Genomic DNA, 18998 nt, shown 5'->3' on the forward strand with positions numbered 1-18998 from the left:
GAGTGCAGGTCCACCCCCATGCACTCATTTATACACAGACCCGCAGCTGGCCTCATCTGTACACAAGCTAGTGATGCTAGAGACCACCTAATGGATACAACAGACAGAGGGCGACATTACAAGGCTACAAGGTGGTAAAGTTCATTTCTAATGGCCAGGTTAAGCTCAATATAAGATTATGTTTACTTAACATTTATTTTTAATGACTGGGTTAGCTCAGTCCGAATACTATTTACTCAAATCTATGTTAATATACCCTCTGTCGACAAACATCACAAACTGTCAGACAATATCGTGCGTCTGTACAAAGATAATTTTGCTTAATTAGCAAATGCCGTAGGCTTCAACCAAGTAAAGTAGTTTAAATACAACGATATCTCAATAATAATAATAATAATAATAATAATAATAATAATAATAATAATAATAATAATAATAATAATAATAATAATAATAATAATAATAATAATAATGCTGTGTGAGTGGTTTGTGTTCTAACATTCGTTCACAGTTCACTGTTCACTGTAAGCGTCTTTCACGAGCTACACGATGTTAGCCTCGTTACCATGGATACAGAGCGATTTGAACCAAAGAGAAGTTCTCAACCTGACAAAGTTGATTTCACAGTTGTCTGCTGTTGTCGAAATAATAATTTTAGATAATGTGTAGTAAAAGTAAAAGCTTTTTTTTTTTTGTTATATTTATCTGTATGATTATGGGAGATAACTAGTATAAATAATCAAATAACTGCGGTCACAGTATAATCCCTTTGACCACAAATAAAAAGTAAGCTAAACCGTACCACTCCCTTCTCTTTAGTGAACTGATTAAATTATAAATTTTTTATTTAATTGTAGCACTTTTAAAAGTAATATAAAAGAAGTATGGTAATAATGAATTATTTCCAGTTTATAGAAAGGCTCATATGACAGATTCTCCCAAGAAAATCAAACAAATGCAAAGGCCACTGTGACCTTCCAATGTTTAGCAGACCTAACCGTTTCTTACCGTTTAAACAAACAAGACACTGCTCTGACGATCAATTGGTGATTGTCAAATTCTCTTTGATGATTCCACATTTTATTTGGTATTGTAAAACACGTGGAAATGAGGTTAGAATGAATCCACTTGCATTGGAGGTTCTTGTCCACAGAGATTACAGACGAACGATCCTCTGAAGTAGTTTGGGTACTTAAATACCCTGCTTTACAGGTTACCATGGTGATTAGAAGCTTCCGGACACAGATGAAAATACACAGAAACTGATAATAAAAAATACCTGATTTTTGTGTGCAAACCTCTATGTCTAAGAACCTATTAACATCTGTTCATGACTAAACGAGGTTGCAAGAGCAGTCAACGATGAAAAATCTAGTTCTACCGGGTAGATAGTTGGCAATATTTAAAAGTTGCGTGTCTTTAATCAAGCTGCCGGTTGTCATGGAAACCGCAGAAACAAAGCGCTGATGAAAATGTCCATGGCAGCCAACCCTAAAACCTCACTGCCGCAAATAGAGAATATTTATTAGTGGTAAAGCCCTCATTAATACTTCAAACTCACTCATTGATCTGTCGGAAATCCTTCCATGCGCCGTGTTTATGAATGTCACGTGTAACCAAATGGTAATTTTTGTGTAATGGTAATTTTCTCGAACCTACACACTTCTACACCCACAAAAATATGTAAATTATTTTTGGCGAACTGTCATACAATTTCGTAAATCCTAACCTTTAGCTCTCTAATTATTCTGGGAAGCCAATACCTTCTAAAACCTTTCACATTTCGTTCAAACATATCCCTCACCTTTCTGTTTTTTTTAAAGTATATCCAAAAATATAAATCTGTAACTAAATATTTTCCTTGCATAACATTAGTGACTATGTAGTTCATACATGTTGCCTGTTGTTGATGAAGTACCACAGATATGACCTAAACAAACTTTGTTAAACACACCACCAACCAGCTAGCAAACAAGTTTCAGGAGTTCGTTTCTCGTTAAGGTCAACGTAGGAAAACAGAGATAACAACCTTTTGTAGTGGAGCAGGCAGTGCACGCACCTTCCCTTGCTAAGGTCACTGACCTCAGGTAAGCATCGTCATCAGTAAACATTAAAAGGAAAGTTAAGCCCCGCCTCTAACACCCGTAGTTTAGACACATACACTCTTTATCTGTTTCTATCACAATGGCCTCTAACTCATTTGATCATAACCTTTGCTTGCGACACACATCACCAGTTCAGACAGAACAAAAATAAATATAGGATTCCATTGGCTTCCTTTTGCTTAAAAAAAAACCAAAAAACAACAACAACAAAAAAAAAGTGTGTAAATAATTAGATAGAAAGTAATAAATGTAAACAAATCGTACAGCTGTATAATTCATAAGTTTGTAAAGCCTACAATGTAAATTATTTGTTCTTGTGTTCTAATGATAAACAGATTCACTAGCTGCATGGCTCGCGGTCAAAGCTGCGATCTGACGAGCGTGTCCAGGTTGTCATGACAACGGTATGCCATTTGCTTGCTGTAGCTTCCTAGCATCCTGTTTGTGTGTCCTCTCGCTCACAGCCATGCTTATCCCAGTTTATCATTCTCTCACATTTCGCAAGAGACTGAAATCATGTAAAACTCCAGACCAACCTTTTCTTTCATCATCACTAATGACCCCGCGAGGCTAAACCCATCAGGACTCGACTTCCCGCATCTCAGTGGCTTGATGAAAGGAAATAAATATTTGATGGAATTAGTAAAGGTCAACTAAATCAACTCGAGGCTGTACAGTATTGGAAAAGTGTCAGAGGGGAAGGGATTCCGGAACCAGTTCCACTTGCATCTCAAGAGAGATCCAGGGGAGTGCACTGTGGGCATTGATAGGGCAGACAACTGATAGTAATGACTGGACTTTGTTAAGGTTGTCTGAACATTGATACAAATGTTGTCTAATGTGTTCTCGAGAGGATGATTGTTTTGTAGACAAGATAATTTTTTCGTTTCTTATAGTGTGTGTGCGTGCGTAGGGAGGGGAAGGGTATGCGCATCGTGCTCTTGAGGGAGAAATAAAGAAAGGAAAAGAAATAAAAGTAAAATTATATTATAAAGTAATAAATTTTTCAAGTAATTCGTTATTTTGTAGACATTTGTTTCCGCAAAATTTTCACATTTTCGTGTTTACTAATAAGTTTTTTTGATCAATCTATTTATTTATTTCACCTATCATTTACTAGACGAGGTAAGTAACATTCGTTTCATGCTTTAAGGTCATATTCTTGAGCAGGTCAGGGTTTGTCCGTTTCTCGGGAAAACGAGAGCAAGAGAGTGGAAAGGAGGGGTTGGTGGACGGGTGGATGGATGGGTGGCCTGGCGGAGCTGTGTACCACAACACGTCATCATCGATTGCTGCGTTCGCTGGATACCCATTCTCTGCCTCGCACATTCACCTGCCTCCCGACGCGTGTTACGTGGATGCTGGAGGCTGAAAGGTCCGTGTACCTAGCTGGCAGACATGAGGTAGTCACCACACAGGAAGCCTGATCCTTGTCTTTGGTCTCTTCTTCATCTTCCTGCTGGTTGTGACCGAGTCCCACCCTCGTACCCGTGTACAAGGCGACGGGGCTGGTAGGAAGCAGAGGTAAGTGTCGAGTGGAGCTTCACATCGACTGGATTCAAAATGTGCGTGTTCACTTCCGCACTAAACATTTTCACTCGTTAAATAATAAGAGTGTGTGAATTTTATCGAGGATTATTTTTCGTTTTGGTCTTTTCCTTAAAATGAATCCGACTCGGTGCTAAGCGTGATGATGATGATGGTGATGATAATGATGACGATGATGATGATGGTATATTTTCTCTTGAGGATTATTTTTGTGGTGACATGATTGGCTGCATAGGTGCAATATTTCTTTTTCATTTCATATGTTAAAGGAGTCTTGCCTCAATTTTTATATACGAAAAAGAAAGAGACGAACAGACGGTCATGCGACCCACCCCGAGCTCTTTCACTGCCACGTTCTTCCTCTCTCACTCGGTCCGTTGATCTTTCCAAGAATTTCAGTCCGGTCCTTTTCTGCTATACTGGCATGTCGATGCTTGTTTGTTATAGTTCCTGTAACTTATTTTCTCTCGGTGACTAGCCTTTCCGCTGTGTAATAGTGTTACAAAATAGTTTCACCTTATCATGACATTTTTATAAAACATACTAAAACAAATACTAAACTCTGTCTGCCATTTATTAAAAATTAAAACAAAAAATTTTTAATATGACCAGAAAAACAGTGTAAATATTTATACAAGTTACACAAGCCGAATGTGTTTGCTGCTACAGTTTATTACATTTAGATGTTCTACACCACTAAGCCCCATGTAAGACTGTAGAGACAAGATATTGTATTAGGTTTGTTGCACGAACAAAATATTATAGGTGGAAGAGAACGTTCAAAAGTTACTAGAATCTTTAGTGTGCGCATACGTATACACATACATATTAAAGTACACAGATTGAACAGCTTGGATACCCAGACCTCTGCCACCCTTTCCTACCTATATATTCATTATGTTTGTATACGTCTGTCTGTCTGTCTGTCTGTCTGTCTGTCTGCATGTCTTCAGCCAATCACATTTGGAAGAGTTATATTTGAATATTTGAAGAGTTGCTTGAATCAGGTCAGAGGCTTTTAAATGACTGTAGTGCTCCTTGAATCTTTTTTTAGCGTTTTTTTATTCCTCCTACCTTCATAGCTTTCTTGAAATTTTTAAAGTGTTTTTTAAATATGTATATATTTACTTAAACAGCCCGTCCGTTCATTATCAAACTGTTTAGGAAGTCGATAAATTTGTTATGTATGTTTGTCTTTGCCTGTCGTTACAGAGTTCTTTCAATATTTACAGACCTCCTTCAATCGTCCTCACATTGATGCTCAGCAGTTTTCAAAGTCGATAATCTCACTCGCTAACAACTTGTGTATTTTACGACCGTAGGGTTCACGAGAAATAAGTTTTCGGCGAAATACTTTAAAAACTGTTTCATTTGGTAGAACTTTATTCTTGGTCCAAACTAGTTGCTGTCGTGACAAGTGTTCTCTGTTTGACATTATAATTTATAATCAAATATTGAACAATGATAAATATCAACATTTTCTGAGGCCGTAGCTATTGAGGAGAGAGAGTAGGTCGTTGAGCAAAAGACAAGATGGGGAATGTAAGGACAATTGTTTGTCATAAATCGGTGCCCAGCCCCGCAGATGTTTTACCATGGAATCGTAGTTAGAAATTGGTGGCAAAAGTACCCTGGTGAAAATAAACATGAATTCTGTCCGTGGGGTGTGGACATCGCTGTATGAGTTCAGAAACAAGGTGAATGTCTTTGCCCTCCCCATCTTGTCCGGGAAACAACAGAATCTTTCTACATGTGCACAGCCACAAGACATGTTGCAAGAATATCAGTTTAGCTTCTTGTCTCCTTACTCTCCACCCGTATTCTATTCACAAACTACCAGCGGTCTTTCTAATCTGTCGACATTGCCTTTTAATCTCTCTTATCCGCCGTTGGCTATTCCCACAGCAGCTTCTGCGAAGAGACCATTGCCATGACTACGCCACGTTTCACCATACATGCGTATGTAAAAATCAATGGCGATTCGAGGAGCTTGTGTTCTGGTGGCGGCAGCAATGATTGGACTTTGGCGACATTTCTGATACTTCCATCGCATATTGAAATTAAACAAAGAACTTTGCTATCACCTCCATCACCGATCGCGTTGTAGTTTCCAATGATACCACCATCACAAAAGTTAGTTCTTCATCATCATCAGCCATCATCCATTATCAATCCATCATCAGTTCATCATCAATCGTCGTCGTCGTTTTTATTGCTGCTGCTGTTGGTCGTGTCATTAGATGCTTTACAAACTTTGTATATATTGGAAAAGGCATACCAAAGAAATATATATATATAGTATTAATATAATAAAATGTTGGATCGTGTTGCAGAGGGAGAAAGAGATTTAGTGAGGAAGACGTGGAGCTGCGAGATGTGGTTGCCTAGCGACCATCAGGTGAGCAACGCGGCGCGAACGCCAGAAGAGGTCGCTTTTCTGCGGGCTGTGGAGTTCAGTGACGTCACAGCAGTACGCCGGCTGCTAGGGGACAACCCTCACCTCAACGTGGATGCTATCGATGCTCTGGGCCGCACAGCGCTCCGCCTAGCGGTCAGGAACGAGAACCGTGAGGTAATTGCAGTTATCGGTCGTAGCGATGCTGAAACTCAAGCAAACAAAAACAACAAACAATTCACACCAATAATTGGGATTCAATAGGCGATACGTTGGTACACGATAGTGTCCAATAAGTTGCCTCCCTTTATCAATATTTCCCTGTTTAAAATGTTGTTTCTTATATTCTATTTACTTTCACTGTTTACGTTTCAATATTGTTAAAATGTTTGTATCCTTCCTTCAGGTGACCCAGGTGTAGATACCCGTTTCCTAAAATATCCAGTCGGGTGATCCGAGTTATGGCCATATTTATGTAGAATCATTATCAATATATTCTGTACATTTCAGCAACTGAAAAACAACCGTTTGTGTATTATCTGATTTTTAAAAAATGTGGATTTCCACTTGTAATCAGCAATCCTGAGAAATCTCGCTTCTGCGCGAGAATAACGTGTTACGTCGTGTTATGAAAAGATAATCCACGGTGTTTTATAATAAGCATTAAACAGTAGCCATGGAAAGATGTATCGGATTCCTTGAAAGATCTTTAATTATTTCGTCTTTAGCTGTAAAGAATAATATGAAATTGTGCATAGTCTCACGTCTTATAACTACAACTACAACAACAACAACAACAACAACAACAACAACAACAACAACAACAACAACAACAATTTGTTCACTTGTATCGCGCACTTCAGCACCAAGCACTCTCCGTGCTGACCTGTATGAAATATTTCAACATTCTTTCTATTTCTTTCAAGCTTGCTTCGAGAAACGAGGATGATCGATCTCACCTTCGATTTTGCAAAGCAAATTAAGATTGGAGATGCTATGATACGACCCTCAGCTTTGTCGTTCCTGAAGATAATGCAGGATTGGGCAATTCAGTTTTATGCTTTCGTTCTTTCTTTTGTCAGGTTTCTGTCATATTTGCAAAACAAAGAGAAAAAGGTGCTTAGAAACAGTTGTGTCTGTTGTCTCTGATTTGTGTCGAGCCTTTTGTCTTAATACTTAAGAGAAAAACCCAATTAAAACACATGAAAAGAATAGAGAGCGATCTATGTTAGAAGCAGGCCTGAAAGGTCGTTACACAGGTAATAACAGGTGTGTAAATAGGTAGCTCTGCCAATATTTACATTTCCATACTGATTATCAGAAGAACGTGTCTGTAGCGAAAAATGAAAGCATAGACAGTTGTCTAGTCTTAACTAGCTACTTGCTAGCAAGTGGACAAATGCACAGACAAGCAGATAAAACGATTGCTAGACATGCAGCCTCACAGAAGCAAAAAAATGAACGGACAGATCCTTGCAGGTGTGCATTCAACCATCGTGAGGACCAGGCCTGGTCTCTTCAGACCGAAAGTCTGTTTAGTTTTGAATCCAATAATTTGTGTTGTCACACAATCGATTCCCTCCGTAGCTCTCTGGCCCGATTATAACCCTGATATTTGTTTTCGCAATTCATGATCGTGCCCCAATCCACCTCGCACGAGCGCCATAAATTCGAATGTCCTCGTTTGAAGTACCCCGGATGTAATTTCACCTGTTTGCTGTCGACGGGTCACGTGGCTCCCTTCAGCGACTCGCAGACACCTTAATCATGATGTGATTTGTATGCAAAATACTATTGTTATTTGTTTTCTAAATGCTATTTAAAGTTATTATTATAATGTAACAAATTGGAATGTCATCACTGTCACTGTGTGTGTGTGTGTCTGTGTTCATGTGTTTGTGTGTTTGTGTGTGATTGTGTATTTGTGTGTGTGTGTGTGGTGGCGGGGTTGCAGCTAGTGGAGATGCTGTTGGAGCGCTGCAGCAGCCAGAACATCCACGAGGCGGCGCTGCAGGCCATCAGCGAGGACCACACGTCCATCGCGGAGCAGATCCTGCGTCACGGCAACTACCTGGAGTTGTGCCGCAAGCGCCACAGGCTGGGCGACGTCGACGGCTTCTTCAAGACGGAGGTCGAATCCCAGTTCTCCACCGACATCACACCACTAAACCTCGCCGCACAGAAGAACAACTACGCCATCGTGCAGCTGCTGCTGCTGAGAGGGGACAGCATTCAAAAGGTTGGCATCCTTGAGGGCAAAGAAATATTTCTTAAAAACTACTGGTTGTGGCAATGTAGTAATTATGGTCAGTTAGTAGTTGTGGGGAAAGTGGATATTTCGGCAGTTTGGGGATAGTGGTGAACACCTTGAAACGGACAAGTTAGGTGAAAAGTACTGAAGGAGAAGCACAGAAGGACAGGGGAGACACAATGAGGACATTAACAATTTTTATTCATACACTCAATATCACCGTCTTCCAAACAATGATTAAAATATGCTAAAGGACCTCTTGGATTTTATGTAAAACACGTGATCGTTTCAGGCACTATCAACTGGTATATTTTTTTACAGCCTCACAAGTTTAGCTGTGGGTGTGTCGAGTGTCGCAACAGAATGAAGTTTGACCAGCTGAGGATGGCCAACTTCAGACTCAACGCCTACAGGGGTCTGGCCAGTGAGGCGTACATCTCTCTGTCCAGCGAAGACCCTTTCCTTACCGCCTTCCAGCTGGCCAAGGAGCTTCGCACTTTGTCCAACGAAGAAAAACATTTTAAAGTGAGAATTAAGCTAAAAAAAATTATCCTGTGATCTTCTGTTAACTTGTTAATATTAACAATTAGTTGCAATATTTCAACGACTTCTTATTACTAATGAACTTCAGCATTTCATTTACTATTTGGAGAATTTATTGTTATTTTCGTGATATTGACCAGAAAGAGTACAAGGACCTGGCAAACAACCTAAGCAACTACCTGGTCAGCCTCCTGGACAAGGTTTGGACACAAAGTGAACTGGAAGTGGTACTGAACAAGGATGAAAGTGCGGAGGCTGATAAAAACGAAAACCTGTCCAGACTGAGGATGGCGATTGATCAGAGGGAGAAAAAGGTAAGACAAACATGTCTTTTGACAATTTTGAGAACCTGGTATCCTAAGAAATTCTAGATTACAATATCAAACAAGATCTTCAAACACTGAGCTTTAAATATTATATTGTTCAGTGTTGGGATATAAACAGTTTTATGGTAGTTTTTATTACTGTAGTAAATGAGTAGCATTCAGGTTACGAAAATATTAATATATATATCTAATAGAAGTACTAGCTGTAACAGAGCAGGTAGGATCAGCTCAAGCTTTGACATCGCTGGGTATCATTCAGTTTGTCGCCCACCCGAGTGTCCAGCAACACGTGGTGAGGATCTGGCATCAGGGTCTGGACGTCCTCGACACTGACAGGCTGCTCGTGCGTCTGGCCTGTCTGACCGGCCTCGTTCTTGTTTATCCCTTCATGGCGATTGCACACCTCATGTGTCCAGACTTCAAGGTACGATAGTAGAAAATTTGAGTCATTTTTACTTTTTTATTTGTTGTCATTCTTCTTTAATTCTTTGGGTTTTTTTCTTCCCTCATTCTGTCTTGCCTTTTTTTATTGTTTTCTCGTTATATTTTGTCTTCCATGTACTTTTCTTGCTGCTTGTTTTACTTTGATATTGATAAAATATTATTAATAAAATATCAAGCCCTTTCCTCCCAAGATCACTTTCTTTTTCTGATTGTTGTTTCTTTTTTGACTTGTTAAATGAACTCTTTCTTGATTTTTGTTCTTTTTATCAGTGCAATAGGACAACTAATTTAAAATAGAAAATGACTTAGTTAAAAACAATTATGTGAAAATATTGTAAAACAATAATCATTCAATTTAGAAGTAATTAAGTTAATCATGGTGCAACAGTTTTCAAGCCACCTTTTCTCTTACCCAGGAATAAATACTTCAGTTCAGAATGGTGTGGCTCTTTGTGCTGCCCAAAATTTAAATTTTAAAATGAATATGTGCGATAAATTAATTATGTGTGCAGATTTTTAAAAAATATAGACTTAAATATCATCATTCTCTTTGTCGTTTTTATCGCAGAGGACAAAGCTGGCGAAACAGCCGATGGTCAAGTTCATGGGAAATACTATTTCATTTTTCTTCTTTCTTCTTCTCATCATCCTCTCAAGCACGGAATCGATGAACAGAGTTTCCAACAATATCACACTGAACACACAGTACAAAGAAATCGCCGAACATTACCAGGACTACAGGTTGGTTAGAAGTGGTCAGGTCTTCTAAACATGGACATAAAATAACAATAATTTAAAATATTGAAGCTGGTATCGCCTTCTTCCTGTTGTCGATAAGAAGTAAAACGACTTGCTAGTTGTCCCCGTTTATATCTATAATGCATTTTCCCCAATTCTAAAAGGTTACAAAACATACAAACACAATGCTGTTAGCCATTCTCTGCACATAAATAAATAAGTTCAGTTTTGTGATACGTATTTTTCTTGATATAAGCAAGGCCTGTTTATGTCTCTATTAAGAGCACGAAACGAAGCATGTTTATGTTCCTCCTTATGGTTACAGTTTTTGTGTAGATATTTTATCATCGGTGTTTGCAGGAAGGCTTTGGGTTCTGACATAGTTACATTTGGAGAAGATTTTCCTTTGAGACCGCGCGAGCCAACAATGGTGGAGTTTCTTATAACAATCTGGATCGCGGGTAAGTCTTTTTATTCGTCTTAATACAAACAATTAGTCGTAATACTTTTAATAATTGCCAATGTAACACCCATGAACTGAATACTGCAATTTTATTTTGTTTATTCGTATACCAGATGATCTATTCATTTACGAAACACAGTCAAGCTAATTGATGTCGGCATCAGTAAACATCAATCATCATTAATTATCCAACCAAATGCGCTGTCAATATTTATCATCCTAAACGGGACGACCAGTCCACACCTTCAACCAGTTTTCCTCTGTTCACCCGTCGTTTCAACCACCAATCTATCCTCCAGTAAATCCATCCAAACTCATCAAAGCAAAGTAATCATTCACCCAGCTCTGTTATCCAGTCCAGGCATCCCGCTAGGTCCATCTATCAGTCGCACCAATCAGATGCTCAATCATCTTCTTAGTATCCTCTAAGATGTTTTTGCATCAAATCTTTGACTTCAATGATCTTGTGTTGACCAGGGATGCTTGTCCAGGAGCTCCAGCAGATTGTCGATGTCGGCGCTGGAAAACACTTCCACGACCTCTTCAACGTTCTTGACTTCTGCTTGCTGGTTGTCTACACCAGTGTCTTTGTTCTCGTCTACTGGACAATGCACAAGGTATACATCTCTAACCCTCATCCTACACCAAGCTAAAACATGGCCACAGCTTCACAACTCGCAAAACAAACACACAAACACACTACAGTTGAAATTGTTTTGAAGTTGTCAGTGATTGTTTTTGTAGATTTATTTGACAAGTATGTCAAAATAATAAGTTTAGGGAAGGGGAACACTTTGTCTGCCCTGGTGAAAATTTATTCCTCCTTTCAAACTATTATTTGTCGAAGAATTTGTCTCATGTCTTTAGTAAATAAAATGGTAAATTGTTGACATCTTTTTAACGCTGCACCTTGCAAAGAACTTTTATTTCTTATTTATATTTCTAACCTTTACTTTTGTTATTATACCACCTTCCCATGTTCGAATTGTCCACTGGGACAAATAAATTTGGTCATTGTTTCTGTCAATTTTATGTGTTTTTCATTATTCTCTCCTGATCATAATAAAGTATAATTGTTTTTTCTTTCAAAGTCCAAGTTAGCCATTTCGGAGCTTCAAGGAAAAAATGTGACAATGCTGCTGGCTGACGGGAAGGGAACGTTACTGCACCTCTACTGGCTGAATGAAGGTGAGTAACGGGTGTGTGAGTGACAGTAGGTCTGTCATTTTATGACAACCTGCCATGATATTAATGTTTCCATTCCATCACATGTCAATGGCTTGTGTATCATATCAATCTTCCTGATACGTCACACATCAGTGGTATACACGCTGTTTGTGTGGTTTTCCCTACTACAGCTCGAGTGTATGTGAGAGTCTAGACTTTGTATCATTGAGGGAACAGGTTATTTAGAAGTGAGTTTAATGCCCAAACATTAAAAGTAAGCCAACTGAAAAACATTTTCACAAACAGCACATGAGTTACCTGTAAGACGATAAAAAGTATGTAACCTGCTGAACTTAAAAGAAATGAAATAAAATGTTACTTGACACACACAAATGAAAAGTGACATCACTGCATGTGACAGTTAGGGTAGAATTATGCGGAATAATTTACCGTAAAATAATAACGACAAACTTGTCTTTTTTATTCGATGCAGCACGAAGAGCTTGAGTCACCTTACGGACGGTCCAGCCCCATCTTTCCTTTGAACCAAAATTAGTCTTTCTTTGTGCTTTGTAAGATTCCAGGCCTGAAAAATATACGAATGGGCTTGGACTATTTACAATGTGAGGTTTGCTGTTGACATAAGCTGCCACAATATTTGACCTGCATCTACCCGCAGAGAGTTCAGGTGTGTGTGTGTGTCAAAGGTCGATGTCTCTCAACAGATCGACTGCGGTGGGACCCCATGGACCCCATCAACATTGCGGAGAGCTTGTTTGCCCTCGCCAACATCCTGAGTTTCACCCGGATTTGCTACCTGCTGCCGGCCAACGAGTCGCTGGGACCCATGCAGATCTCACTGGGACGTATGATCAACGTAAGTTCCTTGAACAGGTCACGTGACAATACATCGACAACTTACACAATACAAATAGTGTCCTGTCAAATCTATCACATCGATATTGATCGCTGTAAACAATGCACAGTAAGTAAAAGTAAGAATGCAATGTTAGTTCATACTCAGTGTCAACATTATAAAAAAGCTCTACATTTTATTCTACACAACATACAGCTGCCAACTTAATAATATTTCTTGTACACAACATACAGCTGCCATTGTGATTTCAATTTTAGAACAGTTTTTTAAACTTATGATATTTATAAAAGGAAAAACTACAGAAGATGTTTGAAGAATAGACACAACGGGAATAACTTTGAAATATTTTGGCTTCAGTGCATCTTTTTGTTGCTTGACTAATTTATCCCCACGCTCGTCTGCAGGATATCCTCCAGTTCGTAGTCTTTCTCTGCATCGCCATGGTGGCCTTCATAGTCAGCCTCCGCAACTTGTATTCCTTCTACACGGAGGATGCACAAGGCAGCAAGAGAGCAGACGCTGCGTTTAAGAGTAAGGATGGTAGATAATAGATGATGTGGGGTGTATAGAGGAGGAGTGCATGACGAAGTAGGGGATAGCTAAAAAGTTTCAATCATGCTAGCGTTCATGACATATCCCATGACCGAGGATTGGAAGGAACGAATATTGACTTTCATACATGAACTGCTTTCTTGTTTGTAGAAAAGTTATAATACCACAGATTAACTAACATAAATAATTCTGATTAAAGACATCCTATAGCTCGTGTGGGTTTGTAAAAAAGTTCTTCCTTTTTTTTTGATAATCTGATTCGCACAAGTTTTCACATGTAATTTTTCCCTTGTTTGTTTACGGTGTTTATTAATGATAAAGCTTTTAGTGGGGTCAGGTTAAGGTATAGTATACCTGTGCATAGTTACACAGAATCCTCTTGATATTTAAAATGACAGTACGTAATGATAGGTGTCTCATGAGGCATTGAAATACATTGTTGCTCAGCTTCCTAGCCACCTTTCGGACGGTGTTTTGGTGGATCTACGGAAGAGGGTGAGCTGGACGCGCTGGACTCACCTGACAAGTACTACGAAACAGGACAGGTAGCCAAAGACACAGGTAACGTCATAGCCGCCGTCTACCACATCGCTATCATCCTCGTCCTCTTCAACCTGCTCATCGCCATGATGGCGCGTTCGTTTGAGAAAACACTCGTGAGTTGTCTCCCTTTGAAATTAATTCCTGAATTTTGTATTTAAATTTTATTTAGGACTTTTTTCTTTTGATTGTTACCCATAATTTATTTCCTAGTGAGCTTACTTTTCTTTAACTTTTCTTTATCTCTTGTTTGTTCTTAAAGTTGTGATGTAATGCTTTCAGTGGGATGTGGACTGTGAGTGGAAGTTTGCGCGCACCCTGTTGTACATGGAGTTTATCTCCCCTGGTCGTGTACTTCCGGTACCTTTGAACTTACTGGAGCTATTGCGTGACTTCATCCATTGGCTGGTCCAGTGCGCGCGGCGCCCCCCGGCGGGCACCCAAGAGTCTCCAGTCAAGCCCGCGCCAAGGGAAAGACGACTCGCGTACTACAACATCACCCAAGACGTAATTTTTATTTTATTTTGATGACGTCATCACAGACGCAACTTAATCACGTTTTAACGACGTCATCACAGACGCAATATGTATGCACGTTTCTATGACGTTACAGAAGACGTAAATTCTTCACTGTAATGACGTCATTGAAGATGTAAATTTCTTAGGCATACCTTGAATGACATCACTAATGTAGGTGCTGAGTGACGTCAGTGAAGTACACGTGCGGGGCGTGATGTGTGGAAATAAATTATTTTTATCCACTGAATGTTTGGTGTGTCAGCCATGTCACGTGGTTCACTGTTTGTGCAGATTCAAGCAATGAGTAAAGAGAGTGGACTGGACTTCGGTGAACTCAGTCAGTCCTCACACTCGGCAAGTGTCAGCGACAGAATATACAAGGTGAGGAGACACTTGCATTGCCAGACACTTGCTGTCAGAATGGCTTCCCTCCTGCTGTGATGAGTTTGTTTAACTTGGGACAAGCTTTGTGTCGCTGTTAATCGCACCACGTACTATTCTGAGGATGTCAACAGATATTTCACATCATCAGCAGAAACCTTCACCACAACACCCATTCTTTGAAAGGATGAGATAATTGGTATCTCGAACTCCAAGGCTCTACTGACTGAATACTTAGTACGGGGGAGAAAAGATAATGTCTTTGGTGAAGTTACCCACCCCACATAAAACTTAAATTAAGGACAAAAGTATAAAATCTAGAGTTTAATTTCATCATTTCTGTTTGTTGTGAGCAGATATGTGAAGCTATTGTTGCCTGGAAGCAAACTATTCCCAAAATTGTGAATGTGTTGCAGGACACCATACAAATCCTTGTCCATCGCTACATCTTTGACATACAGCGAGAAATGGAGGTCGGGGCAGGTCTGTAGACAGCGCTATGCGCATGTTTAGACCTTGTGTCAATGCTACATCCGGTAACCCAAACAGGTTTTGCGCATGTGTATGCTGGAGATCTCATTACATTACATTAATGTATAAATTACATCTGGCAAAAATAGCTTTGTGAACGTGCATATCTTGTCTGTCAATCGTTACACTTGTAATCCAGAGCAAGCTTTGCTCACGTGCGCAGTTCTCGTGGTACACGTCACTTACGGTATTTGCACGTGATCTGCCATCATTGTAGCTCGACCTTTGTGTCTTTGCAGACGATGCAAACGTTCTTCGTCAAACTATCACTTGCACCAAAGCCGAACTTGTAGAAATGATGGAGTCGAAGGTCAATCAGCCAAGGAGCTATCGGAGATCCTCAAGATGGCGTTCTCCAAGACCTTTATCCTTGGCAGAACAGCGCACAGTAGCTGCAGTGAGAGGCTCGGAGACGTAAACGAAGAGGAGGAAGACGATGATAAGAGAACAAATTCCACGGGAAACGAGGAGTGAGATTTGAAGGGGTAAGTGATGGTTACGTGGCGTGTAAGTAGTGATTACGTGGCGAACACGTGGTAATTACGTGATGATTACGTGGAGGTACACAGAGTATGTAAAAGTACGAGAGTAACTAGGACAAGATACGAACTCTGTGCACGCACGGACTTTATTATTCTGAACCTGCAGATCGGAAGTGAGTATTGCTGTTTATCACAAATCAAAATACACTGCGAGCGGCTACAACTAATTCGGAGGTAGTAAGACAAGATTTACATGACGTGCAAGTGTTTGCATCTTAAAATAAGTGAAGAGCACGTTGCATAATTAGTTTCATTTTTTAACAAGTATGTACAAATGGAACGAAGTGTGCATCATCAGAGAATATATCAAAGAACAATAACGAAGAACGGAAGCGTAGATAACTGTTTCAGGATTCCTCCTCAGAAATAACTGTGTTTTCCGACAGAACGCGTCTTTTCATTGGATTAGACAGAGAACCGTTGTTTATGCACTGAAGGATTGTCTTGATGTTTGCAGAGATTTCGTCTTGAAGGGCCTCTCTTGTTTTCCACAAGTTCATCACCTCGAAACGAAAACTGAGAATATCTTGCTTGATCTCTTCAAAGTCATCTGTGAAAAAAAAAATAGAAAAAAATTCAACATTCATCGTTTAGGACTGAAAATATTAGCAATGCAAATTTCATCCCACTTTCATCACAAGACTATTGGACCTTCCTCACGAACTTATTACAGGAGGTGCACTCCTACTCCACCACATTATCGCTCAATAAATCTCAGAAGAAATTCAGATTTTTTTTTCTAAATATGCTTGTTTTTAATAGTTGTGTCAAAAGTGTAAATTACTGACCTTCCGTTACTTCCGCTTCTCTTTGAATGTCGAAGATGTAGCGCTGTATTATTCTTTGCATTGTCTTCTCGTAAGTCAGTTCTTCCTCGGAGCTGTCCAATGGGACCAGGACATGCCTCGGAGACTCTGTTACTCCGTTCTTCAAGTTCCCTTCGTATATGTCGACTGCTGAGATCTCTACTGGATTAGCCCTCTGGACAGAAATACACATTGTTATTGTTTACAAGGTACTTTTGAACATAAATTCAAGGTCCAAACGCTGTAAATTAAAAGCAAAGACCCTCAGACTATTAGCTTAAGGATAGTAAACTGTGATCTTTACCCGGATCAGGTCCTGAAGCTGTTGCCTTTTCAAGCCGAGCTTACTACGTTCACACCAAATGTAAATTTACAGTTGAGGACAACATCTGCTGGCTGTGAACACCTCTAGCACCTGTAGGCAAGTCAGACTTACCCCAGAGCTTTCCTCCAACGAGAGTCCTTCCCGTGAAGCAGCTGTTTCGTCCAAGGGAATGGCATTCCGTTGTTCTCGCGTACCGTTGGTGTCCGGCTGTCCTTGGTCACCTTCACCATCACCTTTACAGTCGCAGCGACACAGCAACGCCCGCAGGACCGCCTTTGGTGCCCCGATGATGTTCAGGGGAGGGGGAAGTGTACCTCCCTCTGCGATGTACTCCATGTAGAGAAGACTGCGGGCAAACTTCCATTCCACGTCCGAGTCTTCCTGAAAGGCATTGGATGCAAAATGAGAAGCCATTCGCTACTAAAGGCTCTTCTGAACAGGACCCTAACCCCAGCTGTAATAAGTGTCTAAACATTTTAAGAGATGATTATTCATAACGATTTGATTTAATGTTGTTATATTTCTTAATTGATTTATTAAAATGGAATCAAAATTGTTGTTCTTAAGTGGGTTCAGCATGAAGATGTTCAGGGAATGTAACGAAAGCTACACGAGTGTGTTACGAAACCTTACCGCTATGTTGGTGAAGGACCGCGTCATCATGGCGATGAGCATGTTGATCAGGACGGTAACCATGACAATGTTGTACACGCCGTAGATGATGTACCCGATGTCCTCCGTCAAGCTGTTGTTGTAGTTGCCCAGCTGCACGGCATCCGGTTCTCCTCGTCCGAAGAGTGACCAGAACACTGTCCGGAAAGTGGCCATCACCCTGAGAACACAACACTACCTCGTGACTTGACTAACCCCTCTGCGACTAACGTGTTATAATAGGACCTCGCTGTGTAAACAATCTTTTGATTGATTATTAAATATTATTAAGAATGATTTGTTGTATTGTGCTAACTGCATGTGTGTGCTCCTATGAACTCCTGCGGTTATTCTTATTCATGACCATCACTTTGAACAGCGAAGCTGAAGTAAGTATTTATCAATCTGAGAGTGAATGAAAACAAGATAATCTAAACCTAAAACTTCAATGGCTAAAGATGGGGATCGTAAGTCTGAGGAATCCTTACCCTCCAAAACTCGACGAAGCTTTTACATTCTGAGCTTCTGGTCTCCCTTCGTATTGCACTTCGATGTCATCGCGTTCACTGTAGTACCAAAACAGGTTGTGCAGACCCACCATGAAGGCCAAGATGACCATAGTGAACAGTGCCATGAACTTCATGATATCCTGATAGGACAAAATATCGAGACTCCATCACGAGGAGCGAATGTTCCAGGAGAGAAATGGCAAAACATAAGATCAATTCTAAAGAGAGTACACGATACTGTTTGGTTATATTTTAGTAAACAAACCTTTAACATTCTTCCCAAAGAGATCTGAAGAGGTCCAAGATATTCATTGGCGGGTAGGAGGTATGAGATTCTTGAGAAACTAAGGATGTTGGCAATCGCAAACATGCCTTCCGCCGTGTTGATGGGGTCCCACTTGTTCCACTTCATTCGATCTGCGAGAAAGACAAAGTAGAATAAAAATTAAATTTTGGGATACATTTGTTGCAGGTCCAGCTACCATTATTTGTAAACCTCATGGACTCAAGGTTCGACTTTGGTCTTACCTGCGTTGAGCCAGTAGATGGAGTGCTCGATGGAGGTGTCGTTCAGTGGTGTCGTCGTTTCGTTGAACGCCGTCAGCGCGGCGATGCCCTCGTGAAACTGCAACAAAGTATGGCGAACAGAGTTTTTGAAGTCCTTTTGGTGCATCAACTGACATCGACTGACCATCAGTCAGCTAATAACCTTACCTTTACTTTGACAGTTCAACAAAACTGCTTTTTGCAAGAACTGTTGATTAAATTATTGTGAAAATAATTTG

General features: G+C 40.1%; 2 protein-coding genes across 7 annotated transcripts in view; one reads left to right on the forward strand and one right to left on the reverse strand.

Annotated features, from left to right (window-relative positions):
• Positions 1–18822, forward strand: LOC112559821 (short transient receptor potential channel 6-like). 6 transcript variants are annotated; one of them, XM_025231264.1, is made up of 20 exons: positions 1–131; positions 2441–2509; positions 3276–3629; positions 5991–6225; positions 8003–8287; positions 8621–8824; positions 8983–9156; positions 9428–9592; positions 10181–10353; positions 10711–10811; positions 11291–11430; positions 11905–12001; positions 12706–12857; positions 13262–13388; positions 13857–14065; positions 14232–14456; positions 14760–14849; positions 15266–15332; positions 15620–15865; positions 18686–18822. In XM_025231264.1, the coding sequence occupies exons 4-15, from the start codon at positions 6028–6030 to the stop codon at positions 13862–13864; spliced, it is 1824 nt and encodes a 607-aa protein (XP_025087049.1). In that variant the 5' UTR covers positions 1–131; positions 2441–2509; positions 3276–3629; positions 5991–6027; the 3' UTR covers positions 13865–14065; positions 14232–14456; positions 14760–14849; positions 15266–15332; positions 15620–15865; positions 18686–18822. The 6 variants fall into 6 exon arrangements, with proteins under 6 accessions (XP_025087049.1, XP_025087047.1, XP_025087044.1 ...); XM_025231262.1 differs by lacking the exon at positions 18686–18822 and adding an exon at positions 16380–16498 and having other exon boundaries at positions 5987–6225; XM_025231259.1 differs by lacking the exon at positions 18686–18822 and adding an exon at positions 16380–16498.
• Positions 15988–18998, reverse strand: part of LOC112559820 (short transient receptor potential channel 3-like) — a 22057-nt gene continuing 19046 nt past the window's right edge. Inside the window, 7 exon segments of the mRNA XM_025231258.1 lie at positions 15988–16472; positions 16711–16903; positions 17165–17434; positions 17687–17885; positions 18193–18353; positions 18479–18630; positions 18742–18838. Coding sequence (XP_025087043.1) covers positions 16270–16472; positions 16711–16903; positions 17165–17434; positions 17687–17885; positions 18193–18353; positions 18479–18630; positions 18742–18838 — 1275 coding nt within the window. The 3' untranslated portion in view covers positions 15988–16269.

The sequence above is a fragment of the Pomacea canaliculata genome, linkage group LG3 (assembly GCF_003073045.1).
Source record: "Pomacea canaliculata isolate SZHN2017 linkage group LG3, ASM307304v1, whole genome shotgun sequence".
NCBI lineage: Eukaryota > Metazoa > Mollusca > Gastropoda > Architaenioglossa > Ampullariidae > Pomacea > Pomacea canaliculata.